Below are 17,269 nucleotides of genomic sequence, written 5' to 3' on the forward strand. Positions count from 1 at the left end.
TGACTTTCTTGCTTTCTCCTCCTGTTCTTTTCTTTTTCTTCTCCCAGTGTTAGCCATTTCAAGGACCTGATTGCTGTTACATCTCAGTGGAGGCATTTGTTGGGTGTAAGAATGAGAGTGGCTTTTAGTGGTTGGGAAAGGATGGTAATGGCTGCCCGTCTGTTTAAGCTCGGCCTTGTGAAACCTGCATTCATTTCACAGTGACGATCTTTATACATCTATTAAACATCCATATATGTTTTGCTGTTTGAACCCTAAACATAGACAGTAGGATTTCCTCTTGTAAGGGAGAAAGTCTTTATTTTTCACTCTACAAACTTTACCTTTTCAGATTTTTATTTGATAAAAATCTCTCCACTCTAGTATGATTTCCTTTGGGGCTTTGCACCAGTGTTTGATCTCAACTTTTAATAATTTTGGTGAGTTAAACTCCCCAAAGAAAACATGCTCGTGCTCTGAAATATTCCCACTAGAAATCTGGGTAGTCTTGTCTTATTGAGAGCCGAGTGCTTGATTCCTTTATTAATTCCTTGCTAGAGAACCTCAGTACAGTTAAGCTTTCCTTACCACTACACTGGAGAAATCAATCAAGGGTTTTTATTTTAATTATTAAATTAGATAAAATAACATTTAAGGCAGAGCTCAAAACCTGAGATGACGAAGCAAACGTTAGTATAAAGATAATTTTTATTAACTCCTTTTTTAACTCCTGGGGCTCTGAGTTGCAAATAGCTTTTCCAGAGAGGATAATAAGAATGAAGGGAGCGGCAAGTACATCTCTAGTTCAATACTATTTAAAAAATTATCCTCCCAGAAACCTCCAGAATAAAATTTTACTTAACGGAGAAAGGAGATCCTAATGTTGATGAATTATGGTACAGTCATTTCAGCATGCCATTGAGTCTCAAGGCTTACTAATATATGCATTTCTAACCCCGTGAGAAAAGAACCTCAAGAATTTAGTTTTGAACTTGGGGATACTTACACAGTATGCCATATGTTTGCACTCTTCTGTGATACACAGACTTGCATATTCTACTTTTTTTCCTTTTCTTAATTTTTTTTTTTGATGCTGGGATCAGTAAACATTTTGTCTCTCTGTAGTTACTACATTTAGAAGAGGTGCCGCAGTCCTTCAGTGCAGGACTTGGGTAGGACTGCAGATAAGATGCCCAGGGCTCCAGGATGTGCACAGTCACAGAGCACAGTGCTGCTACCCAACAGAGTCCTACGCCAGTTGACTGTGATGCCTTCGTGGTGATAAACCAACAATTTCTGTGGACAGCGGTCGTGCAGGGCCCTGTGGTCTGGTGCGCTTCCCCCAGAGAACATGGAGTGAGCTCCTGAATCCACTTGTGCGGATCCTTTCCTAGACAGCTTTCCTTGTCTACCAATGCTGAATGCTGTGTAGTAGGGCCAAAGTGATGTGGACAAGTTAGGTGGCCAGGGAGTCATGAGACTTTAGAACCGACACTGCCTATTAATGGTGGTTACTAATGTCTAGGTGGAATTAACATTTTGTTAAAATAAACATTTCTTTTGGGCCTGCTGCAGGTCAGCCTGGGAGTGGAAGGGAGAGTGGGAGGGTGAAGACTTAATCTAAGTCCAGTTCATGTTGGAGAAGGAAAAGACCGGCCTCTCCTTCACTCTAACTGGACATTCTTGACAGCTGGGAATTTGGTTCCTTGGGTCAGGCTTACTGTGGCTGTGTTCCCAGGTGTAGCGCAGGCATTTTTGTTTAGATAAGTTGCCACACTGTGCCTCCTGTGTGCCTGTGAAATCCCGTTTTGCAGATTGCCAGGCCAGCTTGATCCTGCCACTGCGTTTGTATAACTGAAGAGTATTGCGAGACCTGGAGTTTATCCTTCAGCCTTCAGATCTGACTTCAGGTTGAATTGTGGCCTCTCAGTTTGGGGACAGGCCTGGAATCAGAGGTCTGGAAGACCAGAACCCATCTCCCTTCCCTACCACTTTAAACCCAATTTGAGCCTTTGAGGTGCTAAGTGAGAGGACCAGAGTTTACTAGGCCATCCCTACCCCTGGCCTATTTTTCGTTCTTATCTTCCAAAGTTAAGATCTGCCCCAGGGGCTGCACAGTAGTGTCTGGTTTTACTAGAGAGATTTCTGAAAATAAAATATTTCTTGGTAGTCTTACCTCTCCCCACCTCCCCACAGAGGAAGTGGCATCAAGGAGCTATATTGTTAAAGCTTTACTTGGAGGCCTAATTCTCAGGTCTAAGCAACTGGGTCATGGATGAACAGGAGATCGAATTTCTGCATATGTGGCTTCGTTTGCACTTAGAGTAATTATTAAGTGCATTTTGCCTTCCCCATAATTGTAGGATTGACTGGTCTTCCACCTGTGAACAACCCAGGACTTTCAGCTGTCCCACCTCTGTCTCTGCTCCTGCTTCCTCTTCGGGAAGAGTTAATTAAAAACAAAACCAACAACAAAAACGAATGAATCCTTCTGAGAATCTGTAGTTCATAAGCAAAAGACAGAAAGGAACTTTGGAAAGTGGAGCAGTTTAGGGGAGCTTGGAGGTCCTCTGGGCTACCTATGGGTGGCTCCTTTGCCCCCAGATGTTTTTGCTCTTCCCCCTCAAGACTGGTGAAAGCATGTTTTTCTTTATGACAGTACCTCAAATTCTTTCCATTAGAAGTTAATGTGGGATACAGTGTACTTCTTTTACAATGAAAATATATGTGAGGAAATTAAGGGGCTACCAAGCCGTTAAAACAGTGAAGTGTAGCATCTTTTTATCTATTAATCTCTTTGGAATTTCAGCCCCTGGGGGAATGGGAGGCTGGAGTGGAATGTGGAGCCTGGGGCCACCAGAGCTCAGGAGGTTAGTCCCTGGGAGTGAAGAGCAGAGGCAGAAAAGAAGAGAGTAGGGAAGACACACTTGATCCATTTTGAGATTTTGCCTGGGACCCCAAGAAGGAGGTGAGGAACACCCTATCCTTTCTTTCTATTTCTGGTAGCAATTCTTGGCGCTCAAACTTGCCTTTATTGTTTTAGGGTGGGAGGAAGCATCTACAGGTTAATATTGGCGAGTTCTTTCTATTCTTGTCTGTGACGCAGGGTGTGTGTGTGAATGTGAGTGTGTGCTTGTGCGTGTGTGAGAGAAACAGAGAGGGAGAGGATATGAGGTTAAAGAGCAAGGAAGTGGTTGTTTTGTTTTTCTAGTAAATTTGCAATAAGAAAAGATAGTTGCCACCCCTCACTCCCTTCTCTGCCAGTCCTTTGGAAAACCCTGTATTATTCACTTGGTCTCCAGGGTAGAATTTGTTTCAGTGTTTCTGGGGTTCTATGATTTATTGATTGTGGTGGCGTGATGTTTTACCCCAGGTTCAGTTTTATACAAAGAACAGATATTTATGAGAGACTCTGCCCTAAAGCCTTTGTAATCTTCAGTTAGCCCAGGGACCTTCTCAGGTAATAGAACCATATCTACTGCCAGCCCCAGGGAAGGGAGTGGGCCCTGTGGCCGCCTTTCTTTTGGAAACAGATGGTTTTAGGAGCCCTTTGAAAGAGGGGAGGAGAAAGGCTGGCCTCCTGTCATCTCAGACTGATTCCTGTCATTCAGGGGGCAGGTCCAGGAATGAAGGTGGACCCAGGAGGCAAAGGGGCTGGGGAGGAGACCAGAGCCTGTGGGCACCACACTAGAGAAGGACCCAATATTTGAGCCTTTCTCTGTCTGTGAGTGACTGAAGGGCAGGATCTGTGTTTGGTTCCTCCTCTGTGCCCAGCACAGTGCCTGACAGGTGATAGGCCATTGAAAGGTAAATTCACTTACAAGCCGCGCAGGTCACCCACTGGACACAGCAAGTGTGGTGAAGGGTCCTTTACTGAAAGCCCACACCTTTAGATTTCTGTGGACATGGGCTTTGGAGTGTTGTTTTCGACCCCCAAGAAAGCTGTGTGCTTGGGATTTAAAGTTGGTTAATCGGAGCTGCTCTGCTCTTTCCTCTCTTGGTTTCTTTGGACATCTTACTTATTTTCCTATAGTTTCAGCTTCCTCATTTATCAGATGAGGGTAATAATAACCCTCCCACAGGGTAAACGTGGGGAGGAAACAAAGGTAAGTATGTATGTCAGAGTACACGATGACTTAGGAGGCGCTGTGCAAATGAGCGTGTTGTTTTGTGTCCAGCTTTCGCAGAAGGCGGTAGAACCCTGTCATCTAGACCCCCCTGCCTCTGGACCTTCTTTCATCTTTCTCTGTTAGGTTAGATCTAGCCCATTAAAGAGTACTTGTTCCTCGGGTCACATTCATGCCAGTGTCTTGTCATTTCCTGAACACTGTAACTGTTCTCTAAAATGAAGGGAAGGGGGAAAAAAGCCTTTCTTTAATAAAGAAGTTGGATTAATATAATTAGGAATAAAACAATAGCCTACAATTTGCTCAGTGATGCGGAGAAGATATCACGTTAGATATTGGAGTTCAACCAAGAATACATCTGTACTCAAGTCTCCTAAGATCTGGAGCACAGAGAAAAGATAAAGCGAGGGGCATCAAGACAATCGCACAATTGTCCTGCTTATCAGTTTGTGGTGTATTTATCCTGGGTCAGAGAAACCACTGTATATGCTGGTATTTGGCAGATTGCTTAGAGCAGCTTTGTCTGATCGAAATGTAATAAGAGCTGCGTGTATAATTTTAAATTTTCTTGTAGCTTCATTTAAAGAAATGGTAAAGAAACAGGTGAAATTAATTTTAATACATTTTGTTTAACTCAGTGTATCTAAAATATTATCTCTACATGCAGTTCATAAAAATTTTTTTGTGTTAAGTATAATTATTTTTAATTTTTTGGTATTAAATTGTTGAAATTGAGTGTGTATGTCACACGCCACATCTCAACGCAGGACTAGTCAACATTCAAGTGCTCCGTCACCACTTGTGGCTCCTGTATTGGACAGGCAATTTTAGAATATATTTTAGAATATAAAGTATGGTGCTTTTAACACTTTCACCCTTTTGCTCTGGGGCCTGTTGAACATTTTTGGCCTTAATTATTTGCATCTTCAGTAATTAGGCCATTCAGTGATTATTAGTATAATTTTTATTCTGAAGAAATGCTTTTTAGGAAGTATCATGAGCATTGATTACGGACCCTGAAAAAAATGATTGGTCTCTTTTTTTTCTCTGTAAAGTGGTATTAATACTGTTTTTGTAGAAAGAAAATCAAATAGGGACTTCCCTGTGGCGCAGTGGTTAAGAATCCGCCTGCCAATGCAGGGGACACGGGTTCGAGCCCTGGTCTGGGAAGATCCCACATGCCGCAGAGCAACTAAGCCCGTGCGCCACAACTACTGAGCCTGCGCTCTAGAGCCCGCGAGCCACAACTACTGAGCCCGCATGCCACAACTACTGAAGCCTGCGTGCCTAGAGCCCGTGCTCTGCAACAAGAGAAGCCACCGCAATGAGAAGCCTGTGCACCGCAACCAAGAGTAGCCCCCGCTTGTTGCAACTAGAGAAATCCCGCGCGCAGCAACGAAGACCCACAACGGCCAAAAATAAATGAATAAATTTATAAAAAAGAAAACCAGATAGGTTTCATTATTTGAGGGCTACATGTCAGACAGTTTAACTACCTTCCACTGTTTAATTGTCACAACCAGTCTAGGATGTAGATGCTATTGTTCGCATTTCAGCTGGGAGGAGTTTGAGCCTCAGAGAGGTCAGGTAAATTTCCCAGGATCACTCCCACAGGTTAGTATGGTAGTGCCAGGACTCCACCTAAGAGTGCCTGCCCCCGGGTGCAGAGCCGTCCTCTCCCCGCACGCCTCTGTTCCCTCTGTTCCCAGGGCTGTGCTGGTGAAGACCAGATTAACGCTTCATCATTATGCGCGCTTCTTCAGAGATCATGTCATAATGAAAGTGACAATTGAGCATCATAACTAATGACAGTTGGGAAAATGCATTTTTCCAGTAGAGAAAGTCCCGTTTCTTATTTTTCCTCTGTGATAACAGAATTAACCATTTATCCCAATTGTCAGGACAGCTCTTAATTTTTAGCAAATGGCTAGGGCTGTGTGCCTGTCCTCTAGATTAAACCATTTGCTTACCTCCTGCAATTGTAAAAGGCTTAGCGAGGCTTATAATCAAAAGGTTCAAAGTTCTCTCCTTGATCATCTGAAGATGGGTCTGTGCTACAATAAAAGAAAAATAATGCCATAAGCTGTAGGTATAGGGCTAGAACAAGAGTGTCTTTCTTTTTCTTCTTGATCATTTCTGAATTTTTATAGATGCAGTTTAGTTTTATTGCTGTTATTCTTTTGTTGGAACTTATCTATTAATTCTTCCCATTCTTTAGTTTTTGAAGTGCTTTCCACATACTCTCCTTATCCTTTCATCTATTGTCACATTTTTCTTTTTCTTTTTTTCCCCTCTTTTTTCCTGGAGCGAATGGGGGGACAAAATGGATAAATATATTTTTTTGATATATATTTCTACTCATCCTCTTATAGTTTTCTTTCCTAGGGATTTGCTGTTTTTAAAGGCATTTAAAACCTATGCCTTAATTTTCTTCTTCCTTACATTTGACTTCAATTGTACTGTTTTACCCGTTTTCATTTCTCTTGTCATTGTCACTAGTAACTGCATCTATTGTTCCTGCCTTATTCTTTTGTAAAAATTGCGTTTCATTGTAAAGATTTCATTGTTTAGGTTGCTCCAATTCTACTAAAAAGGTACATTGTTTAGTCATTAAATATAACCTGTTTATGATAGTTTTTGGTATCACATGTATATGTGCTTTCAGAACAGATTCTGTTATCATACACTTCTGATTAATACTGTTTTGTTTTATAAATGACTTCAAAGTCCTTTTTTTCCCTTCTTTTTTTGAAAGTAGGCGATTGCCTGTGAGGGACTGGCGCTTGCGTTTTGGCTGTGAGGAGTTACTGCTGTCACGTACTAACAATTGCTTCCTTTACTCACTGAACTAAAATATTTAGGAAATATTTTGGTCATTGCCATTTTCAAAACATAAGTCTCTACATGGTATATAGATCCTTGTGCTTTAGTATTGTATTTCATCTCTAACTCATGAACTGTTAATATTACTAAAAAAAATTAATGGGGTCTTAAATTTTTTCACTTGACCATAGACTTGAGGAAGATTTATGGTTCCTAAGTAATGAATACATGATAGCTTGTGGAGCAACTGGATTCATTTAAAGGTCTTATCTGTGATTCCCAGATGAGTGACACTTAGATGTTGACATTAGGAACTGCACATGGATTTTCAGCATTGAAACTTATGTACACACAGGTATTAGTGGTGAAGTAGCTTATGGCACCACTGACTGCACGGCCTTATGTGTGCTTACGTTTAAATCATTAAAAAGAGAAATCAACCTACTTCCTTGGACAAAGATCATATACCAGTATGTAAGAGTTAAAAGGTCTAAATGGGGGCTATTCCCTGCTGGTAAGGACTCTCACGAATGGGTCCTATAAAATGCCATTATGCTTGCTTAGGAAGATTTTACAACACTTTTCAACTGCACTGAGGGCAGGAGCAAGGTAAGGCTTGTTTTCATTTGTATCACTGGAGCCACAAGGGATACCTGGCACACAGTAGGTGTTCAGGGAGTAAGAGTTGGATAAGTGAATGACCACAGAGACAATTTGGAGGAAATCTATTTTATGTTATTCACTACGTGTCTTACATGCAATGGGGAATAAAGCAGACATGTAAGTAAATAAGCATTTGATATGCCAGTGCTGGTCACAGTTAAAAAAAATATTTTGTAAGGCACCACGTGGCTAGGCTCAATTCTCCTCTTTATGTAAAACAATCAGTCTGCTCCATCCTTATTTCCTATGTTCCGTGAGTCTATACCATAGATGGTATATGAGCAATGGACGATAATGCTGCTTTGTTGTTCCTTGGCGTGAACACTAAGTTAATAGTTGTCCCAGGTCTGGTATTGTGTGGCTTGCTAGTCTGTCGTTCAGGCTTAGTAATAATTACCGTGATCTTTAATGATAACAATTCTTAATGAGTATTATTAATAATGATTATATTTAATAATTACATCGAACACTTACTACCTTTAATAATAATAATTAGCACATGGGAACCAGTTGCACCACTGTATTATCTTTAGCAGAAAAATCTAAATCTGTGACCTGGTAGTTTGCAGAGTATTTGTTCCCACCCTCTGCTTTCCAGATCAGAGTGAGTCAGGAGGCTTCTAGGGTCTGGACAACAGGGAGGGGCTTCTAGAGAAACTCCTCTGCATTCTGTGTGTGAGAGGCCATACTTGCACGTGTCATTTTACACAGAGGTCTTATTTTTATTGTGAAGTGCCATCATCATGAACAGCCCGTCTTCCACCTCCCCCATCTCTCTGCCTGCCCACTCATCCTTCATAACCTTTGATTTTTCTTGCACGAAGAGAAGACCTGGAGCAGATCCTAACTCCGTAACATACTAATTTGTGTGAATTGTGTAGGGCAGAGTCCATGTTTATTACTCGTATGTTGGTAAAACTTTGATCTTCTTTTGCCATGGCTACGTTTAGATTTAAATACCTGTATGACTTTTTTAAAAAAATAAAAAACATTTTATAAAACACCTTTGGCGAATTAAACATTTTTTAGCTTTTCACATATTGATACAAAGGAGAGAAATATTTCAGTGGCAACAGATTTCAACAGATTTTCAACTACACTAGTTTGCTTTATTCTTTAGGGTAGTTTACTTCTTTTCTTTGAAAACCAAGCAGAGGTATTCCTTTCCAGTGATAACTGGTGTTATTATATAAAATAATAATTTTTTAAAAAGACAAAGTTTCATATTTGTATGTATATTTTGACATAAATGTCAGTTAAGACTTACATGAGCAGGGTATTTTCAGGTTAGTTGATGGCCTGTTTACCAGGATTTAGAAAAATAAAAGATACAAGAGGGGCTTCTTTTAAATTCCTATTGATTTTCTTGTACATATTCACATAATAGCTTAGGACCATTACTAGGTATCTTACAACATTTCTAGACAAAAGCAGATCTTATCTGAAAATACTAGTCCTGATTAATAGTTAATGATAGGACCATAGATTCGAGGATGCTAGGGTCTGGAAGGTCACTTTTATCTCACCTATGCTCCGGCTGTGAACTTGAGGTCTCTCAGTCAGGACACCTCTGATTGGTGTGCTCCACTTTTTAATGACTAGAATCTGAGGGCTCTGCCACTGCTCGGGGCGATTCTGCTGCAGTCTGATAGTAATAATGGAGGGGAAAAACCCCCCACAGTTTTCCCATTAGGCGCATCTGACTAAGAGGCTTGTTTAATCCAAACCACTGTCCACAGATGATAACTGTCTCTTCCCTTCTCATGATGACTGGGGTTTGCTTTGTAATGTTTGTGTTTTGTTCTTGGGTTTTGTCCCTGCAGGTTTGATGATTCCGGTCTTTTGTGTGGTAGAGCAGTTGGATGGCTCTCTTGAATATGACAACAGGGAAGAACACGCAGAGTTTGTCCTGGTTCGCAAGGACGTGCTTTTCAGCCAGCTGGTGGAGACCGCACTCCTGGCCCTGGGCTACTCCCACAGCTCCGCGGCGCAGGCACAAGGTATTCTCGCGTCTCCCCTCTCCTCCCCGTGCCTCGGGTGTGTCATGATTTGAGGAAGAGTGTGTTCCCCGAAATAATTCTCCAAACAGGGATCGGAGGAGAGTGGTTACATCTAACATCTTTCCCAAACAGTGAACAGCAGGATGTTTCATGGAGAGTCTGGTTTTCTGGTTGCATTGGGAAGCATTTGACCAGTACCTCTAGAGCCACCAAAATCCCATTTCAAGCCATCACTTGCATTTCAGAGTGATCATCGTGGGTTTTTTTGCATTAATAACTCTCTTATTTTCTCTAAGTCCCCAAATCGGTATTCTCAGAGTGCTGAGACATTTGACTCCTAACTTATCCAAACTTTAATATGTGAATTATAAGCTTTCAGTTTTCTAAATTTATTTATTGCTTTGGGCCTGCTGCTTTTACACATTATGATCAGCTTTTAGTTAAATAGAAAAAAATGTATGCCTCTTATATACTGTACTTTTGTATCTTTGAAAACCTCTCTGTAGTTCTGATGTGGTCCATTCATTAAAAAAAAAAAATGCTCAGTGTCTTTGTGATCAATTCATTTTACCTATTTAATTAAATATAATTAAATATTAAAATTGCATTATTATTTCAGTGTGAATTGTATAGCACTGGGGAATCCATTGTGAGCTTGTGTTGCCCATTGTTCTTTTATGCCAGATAATTGACAAAACAAATAGCAAAAAATCCCCAAACCTTGGAGAATGGGAAAATAAATTTTTGACCCAATGGAATGATTATCTTTGTTTTTTAGCTGAAATTATTGAACTGTATAGATGATGATAATGGTTAGAACGAAAGGGTAGAAACAAGTGACTTCCAGGTCTTGTTCCATATATTAATTTCCTTTATTACTGTCCTTACTTAACATTTGTGTATGTGCCATGGATTTTTGCTACTTTTTCAAATGAATTCCTCTTCATATACTTACTAAGAACTATTAGTCCAAACCTCTATTTATTGAGAGAAGGAAGCTATGAGAGATTAAACAGTTTATAAAAAGTTACAAAATATGGTGACCAAGGACATGGAATTTAAATTCCCCAGCTCTTGACTCTGATTTTGTAATCAGATGATTACTGTTTAAAAGAAGTTTTAATTAAATATTCAAATTATATCTTAGTTCTACCAAGAAAGCAACTCATCTGAAACCAGGAGGTCAAGGATGTTTTTCCAGGGCCATGGATTATTGTGAGTTGAAGTGCAGTCTGAATCCCAGCACTTGGCCTGTCTGGGTGCAGTAATACATACAGCTGAATCGTAGAGTCCACTGCTTTCAGAGCAGTGTGATAAAGGATGATTCATTTCCTTTCCCTGACAACTTTCCTTCTTGTGTGAGGGATTCAAGATTTGATCCCGAGCAAATTGCATAGTGGGCATCATTGCTTTTATTTCATGCTATGTACCTAAATGAAATAAAAGAATCCCCCCTCCTTCCCCCACCGTAAACTTTTCATGCCATTTTAGGGATATTTTTCTCTGAATGTAAAGGTCATTGTATCCCACTGCCTGCATCCTGGTGTGCCAGCTTCCTGTTTGACAGGGCTATCCATCTCAGTTAGCATGGCTGCTCAACACGCCGTGAGCTCACATGTGGAGCACAGAGCACTAAGTGGCCAAGATTTGATTCTTGGCACACGTTCAGGGAAGGGGCTCTCAGGAAATTCGCACGAGGGAGCCACACTGTTCCATTCAGTAGTGTGGCCTGAGAGTTCTGCTCACCCAGGTGAGATCCACTAGCAAGAAATATGGTCTACAGTGGAGGATTAAAGAAGAAAAAAGTCAAAAGTGAATATCTGCTTCCCCAGAGTTTTTGAAAACCACGGTTAAAAATGACTAAATATTACACTTTTTAAAAGTTGAATCAACATCCTGAAGGTGCTCTAGATCATGATATAGTTTATTTTGTAGGTAAACAAGGGTTTTATCGCTAGGTCCTGTACTATAATTTTACAGATGGGGAAGAAAATCACAGTTTGTTTATTTTGTTTTCAATTAGATTGCTGATTTCTGTTTTGGGTAAATGGAAAAACTTGGAATTGTTTATTTGGAAATGAATGTATTAGATCTCTGTTGTCATTCAGATCATCACACTTGTGCATTTTGCTGCATATTTATTACAGACGAAACAGAATGCATGATAAGACAGGTCGTTCATGTGCTGGAGAAACAGCAGAGTGGGAGGAATCTAGAAAAGGAGGCAGAACAAAATGTGACTGCGTATCTGAGGCCTGAGGTTTTATGTGTCTAGTTTTTTGTTTTGGTTTGGTTTTATTTGTTTGTTAGTTTAGGTAATTCCCCCAAGATGGGAAAGTCATTGGGTGACCTGCTAGCAAATGCATTTGTGGCAGAGAAACTGAGTGTTTCCGAACCTCTTCTTCCTGTGTTGGAAAAGTTGGGCCAAAGTAAACTTCAGGGAGAGCTGGTTTCGTGAGCCTGTTTTACAAATTGAGACTCTTGAAATGTGATTTTTCATTTTGACGTGACCAGAAAAGGGCTTCAGTAATTGAATTGGAATAGTATTCAGATTAGCAATGTCATTATTTTGGAGTGATACTCACGTTCCAATGAGAGACAGCATACCCATGTTCTCGTGAGCATAGGATAGTCAGTTTCTTTTTCTGAGATGGCATTTCCTCCAGGTGAACTGAAGAGATTTCATTAAGAAAGAATATTTGCTTATAAAGAATGATAGAAATTCCACTAAAATGGAATTTAGGGGTTGCCAATCCTGCCCCCCCTCCCCATTTTACAGTACCTTCTTTATTTGAAGCCAGATATTTGGACCCAAGAGAGGATAAGGGCACAAGATAATGTCATAAATCATGGGCATTATGTTTTTAACTGACCTAAACCCTCCGTATCCCAGAACACATACCATTTACTCTCTGTGATTCTCAAGGATATGAGATGCAGGATTCATCTGACCTGCTGTTTTGCATATGCAAAAAGCCTAAAGATGGCAAGCTCTTGGCTTTTTCCGGAATAGGTAGCCTAAAGTCTAATGAGCAACAAGCACGTTTTATGTTATATGTTGAACTATGAGTCAATATATGTGGATCAAAAGTAGTCTTCCAGTCTTTTGGAAGAGGAGTATTAACCTAGGGAACTGCTCTGCAGTAACCCTCCCCCACTAAACTCTTCATTCCCTTTATTCGTCTTTCTTGTTTCCTTTTCATCCTTTCAGTTTTGCTCCATAATGCTTTTGGTAATAGTCATGGGCCTCTCTGCATTGTCGAGAGAGTTCTTTATCTCACTGATTAAGTAGCTATTTGTACTTACCAAGATGGTTGGTGGACTCTGGGAGGTGGCAGTGATGGCAACGTGATTCCTCACTGTGTACATTTGACTTAATTTGTAAATGGATATCTTTTTCCTGCTTCCTATTTAAAATTTATTTTAAAATTTATATTAAAATTTATTTTTGACAAGAAAATTTTATTTAAGAACAAACATGCTGAACAATAAATAAGCAAAAATCCTTTCTGGCTGGTTATTTTTGGGGTCATGAGTATGTAAAAATTATGAGTTCAAGAGGAAGTGTTATTAGTCACCAGTTTTTCTTACTTGTGTTAGAATAATTAAGTGTATATAGTCATTTAAAGTGATGTTTTTAACAAGTGACACAAAAAAGCATTTAATACAATGTTATGTGAATCAAGCAGAGTGCCAAATACAGTCTCAGTTATATAAAATTTCACTTATATGCATAGAAAAAAACCAAAGGAAATATATTAAAATATCAACTGGGTGGGTAGTGGGATTATGTGGGGTTTTCTTCTTTTTCTAATCAGAAAAAAAAAAAAGTACGAAATTCCACTTCCTCTATGAATTCCTCTCTGAATAAGTGGGAAGTTGTTATTTCCACCATATTATCCAATTTTGATGAACAGTTCACTTTGTCCCTAATTTATCCATAAGTGTGAAAACTTGTACATGATACAGATGCATTTCTGTTGTTTTTTCAGTTTAATATTAAAAAAAGAATCAGTAAGTCATTAATGAGCCCCTGTGTATAAAACAAGGGTTTCCTAGTTTTTTTTTAAATTTATTCATTGAAGTATAGTTGATGTACAAGGATTTCTTAGAGTTTTAATAGTGCTAGGTAACATAAATTGAGCAACTGCTATTTGTCAGACACTCTTCTAAGAGATTTACATGTACTGACTCATTTAATTCTCATAACAGCTCTTTGACGTAAGTTATATGTTTCCCATTTCATAGATGAGGAAACTGAGGCAAATAAAGAGAGAGAAGTAACTTTCCCTGGTGCACAGGGCTAGTGGATGGAAGAGTTGAGATCTGAAGGCTAGTTAACCGCCTCCTGAGTCAGAGTCCTTAACCACAGAACTGTCCAGTGACAGACCTGATCACGGGGAATGTAGACTTGGGGTAGGAGTCCATTCTTTTTTTTTTTTTCATTCTTATTTAATGCTTGTTCTTTTGATCTTTGACATAAGGCCTAAAAGGAAGGACTTTTTGGATTGGGTGCTTACTAAATATATAATAATTATATTTATTTGATAATGATTACATATATTCAATAATGATAAATTATACATATTTCATTTCCATCATGAAATATATAGAGATATTTCTTCAAGGTAACTGAGATAGATTTCGTTAAAAACAAAAACCTCGGGCTTCCCTGGTGGCGCAGTGGTTGAGAGTCCGCCTGCCGATGCAGGGGACGTGGGTTCGTGCCCCGGTCTGGGAGGATCCCACATGCCGCGGAGCGGCTGGGCCCGCGAGCCATGGCCGCTGAGCCTGCGCGTCCGGAGCCTGTGCTCCGCAACGGGAGAGGCCACAACAGTGAGAGGCCCGCGTACCACAAAAAAAAAAAAAAAAAAAAAAAACAAAAACCTCACAGAATTGTTTTTTTTTTGTTTTTTTTATTTTTTGCGGTACGCGGGCCTCTCACTGTTGTGGCCTCTCCCGTTGCGGAGCGCAGACTCAGCAGCCATGGCTCACGCTCCGCGGCATGTGGGTTCTTCCCGGACCGGGGCACGAACCCGTGTCCCCTGCATCGGTAGGCGGACTCTCAACCACTGCGCCACCAGGGAAGCCCCAGAATTGTTTATTGAAGCCAACTCCTAAAACTAAAAAGTGGACCCACAGTAGGTTGAGGAATTCAAATATACATTTTTTGCTTATGAAGCCAAAATGATTCCTGATATGCAAATAAAGCATATTCCTTAGCAATTCTCATCTTCAAATTAATTAATTCAGTAGTATGAAATGCGGGCTGTGTGTCAGTCATTGTTCTAGGTTCTGGGGATAAAGAACTGAAAAAAAAAGTCTTGTTTTCATGGAGCTTACAGAGAAAAGTTTAGTATGTGGATGACTAGTTGATTTTCACCCTCTGAGCTCAGAAATATTGAATATTGAGGCTCAGAGAATAGAAATGCATATAAAATTTGTTTACAGGTCTGGTGCTAATTTTTAACTAAATATTCATTTTACTCCTGAAAAAACGCTCAAGAATTTCTCTTCCTCTTGTTAGCTTTTGGAAGTAGATGACGAGATGGGAAATAATGGGTTAAAACTTCTAGGAAATCGTACTTTGCATTATTAAAGCAAAGCTGTTTATTTGCCTCTTCTGTCCATTGTTGTCTTCATTTTAAAGATAGGCTTAATGTTGGCTTTGATTTTTATTGGTGAAACTCTTCCGCTCTCACAGGCCCATTTCTTCAGAACACAAGGGTGGTACTTGTGCTAGGCATTTAGTCGATGTTAGAAGAATGAACAAATAAACTTGAAGGTATTTATTACCCTGGAGAAATATGGATTCCTAAAAAGTGCCAGTTTACTGTCTTTTATTATTAGATTTGGACTCATGAGCTGGAAACTATTTTGTTCCCTTATAACAGAGTGATACATAGCACAATGTGAAGTCTGTAGGAATGCAGTAATTGTTTTCTAACTGAATGAAAACAGTTTTTAAGGTTCATTTTTGCTAAATTTTATCCATGAAGAATTTTTTTGTGTGTGTATCACTGTGAAGTTGGCTCCCATTCATTAGCTATTTTTATCAGAACTGCAATATAATTTAACTCCTTATTGATCAGCTATCACCATTTCTAGGTTATTCTATGTCATCATTCCACAGTCAGTGATGTTTTGGCTATGCTTGGGGTGGCAAAACACTCCAATAATAACTGTTAGACTCAAAGAAGTAGTTATTCAAAGGGTACTTAGGGGATTGCTGAGATCCAGATTCTTCTGATCAGAAGTTAGAGATGTTTTGTCAGTATTTATCTGGACCTCATCTGTTTGAAGGCATTGTATGTAGGGTGAATAATTTCAGTCTATGGACTAGTAACTATGATAAGAATAAATAGAATAAGATTTAAAACCAAAGCAGTGAGAATATTTATATAAAAAGGAATGGAAGTAGAGTTCCCTGTGCTATACAGCAGGTTCTTATTAGTTATCTATTTTATACATATTAGAGTATATATGTCAATCCCAATCTCCCAATTCATCCCCCCCACCCCCGCTTTACCCCCTTGATGTCGGTATGTTTGTTTTCTACATCTGTGTCTCTATTTCTGCCTTGCAAACCAGTTCATCTGTACCATTTTTCTAGATTCCACATATACGCGTTAATATATGATATTTGTTTTTCTCTTTCTGACTTACTTCACTCTGTATGACAGTGTCTAGGTCCATCCATCTTCTCTATACAGTAGAAACTAACACAACATTGTAAAACAACTATACCCCAATTAAAAAAAAAAAAAAAGAACTACCATATACACAGCAATTCCACTCTTGGGTATATATCCTACAAACACCCCCAAAACAGTAATTCTAAAAGATGCATGCACCCAATGTTTATAGTAGCATTATTTACAATTGCCAAGATATGGAAGCAATCTAAGTATACATCAGCAGTGAATGGATACAGAAGAGGTGGTACATATATACAATGGAATACTACTCAGCCATAAAAAGAGAATGAAATTTTGCCATTTGCAGCAACAGGGATGGACTTGGAGGGCATTATGCTAAGTGAAATAAGTCAGACAGAGAAAGACAAATACTGTATAATATCACTAATATGTGGCATCTAAAAAATAAAACAAACTAGTGAATATAACAAAAAAAAAAGCAGGCTCACAGATATGGAGAACAAACTAGTGGATACCAGTTGGGACGGGGAGGGGCAATACAGGGATGGGAGAGTAGGAGGTACAAACTATTTGGTGTAAGATAGGCTCAAGGATGTATTGTACAACACAAGGAATATGGCCAATATTTTGTACTAACTAAATGTAAAGTAACCTTTAAAAATTGTATAACAAATTAAAAAAACCTTTTTAAATAAAAAATATTTTATATTAAAAAAGGAATGGAATGGCTTAATTTATGTATTATTTATTTATTATTTTATATATTATTCATTTATTAATTATCATATACTTTCCAGTGGACTAGCTGTACAACATACCACATATTGGGAAGAACTTTACATAGAAGCTACTGTTAAGGTAAATTTCATCATTAGAAATGAATACACTTTCATTTTAAGTTATTCAGTGCTTGAAATGCTCTGTTCTTAAATTAATTCTCTAAAATGTTTTATTATGGGAATATATAATGTATACAAAGTTGAGAGACTAGTGTATTAAATACTCACGAACTCATCAG

At 39.1% G+C, this 17,269-nt stretch overlaps 1 protein-coding gene across 1 annotated transcript in view; it reads left to right on the forward strand.

Moving 5' to 3' along the window:
* The window catches only part of SATB2 (SATB homeobox 2), a 190,299-nt gene that overhangs the window by 15,578 nt on the left and 157,452 nt on the right, over window positions 1-17,269 (forward strand). Inside the window, exon 3 of the mRNA XM_032638309.1 lies at window positions 9,416-9,592. Coding sequence (XP_032494200.1) covers window positions 9,416-9,592 — 177 coding nt within the window. The remainder of the gene's footprint in view (window positions 1-9,415; window positions 9,593-17,269) is intronic.

This window comes from Phocoena sinus, chromosome 7, assembly GCF_008692025.1.
Source record: "Phocoena sinus isolate mPhoSin1 chromosome 7, mPhoSin1.pri, whole genome shotgun sequence".
NCBI classification, from domain to species: domain Eukaryota; kingdom Metazoa; phylum Chordata; class Mammalia; order Artiodactyla; family Phocoenidae; genus Phocoena; species Phocoena sinus.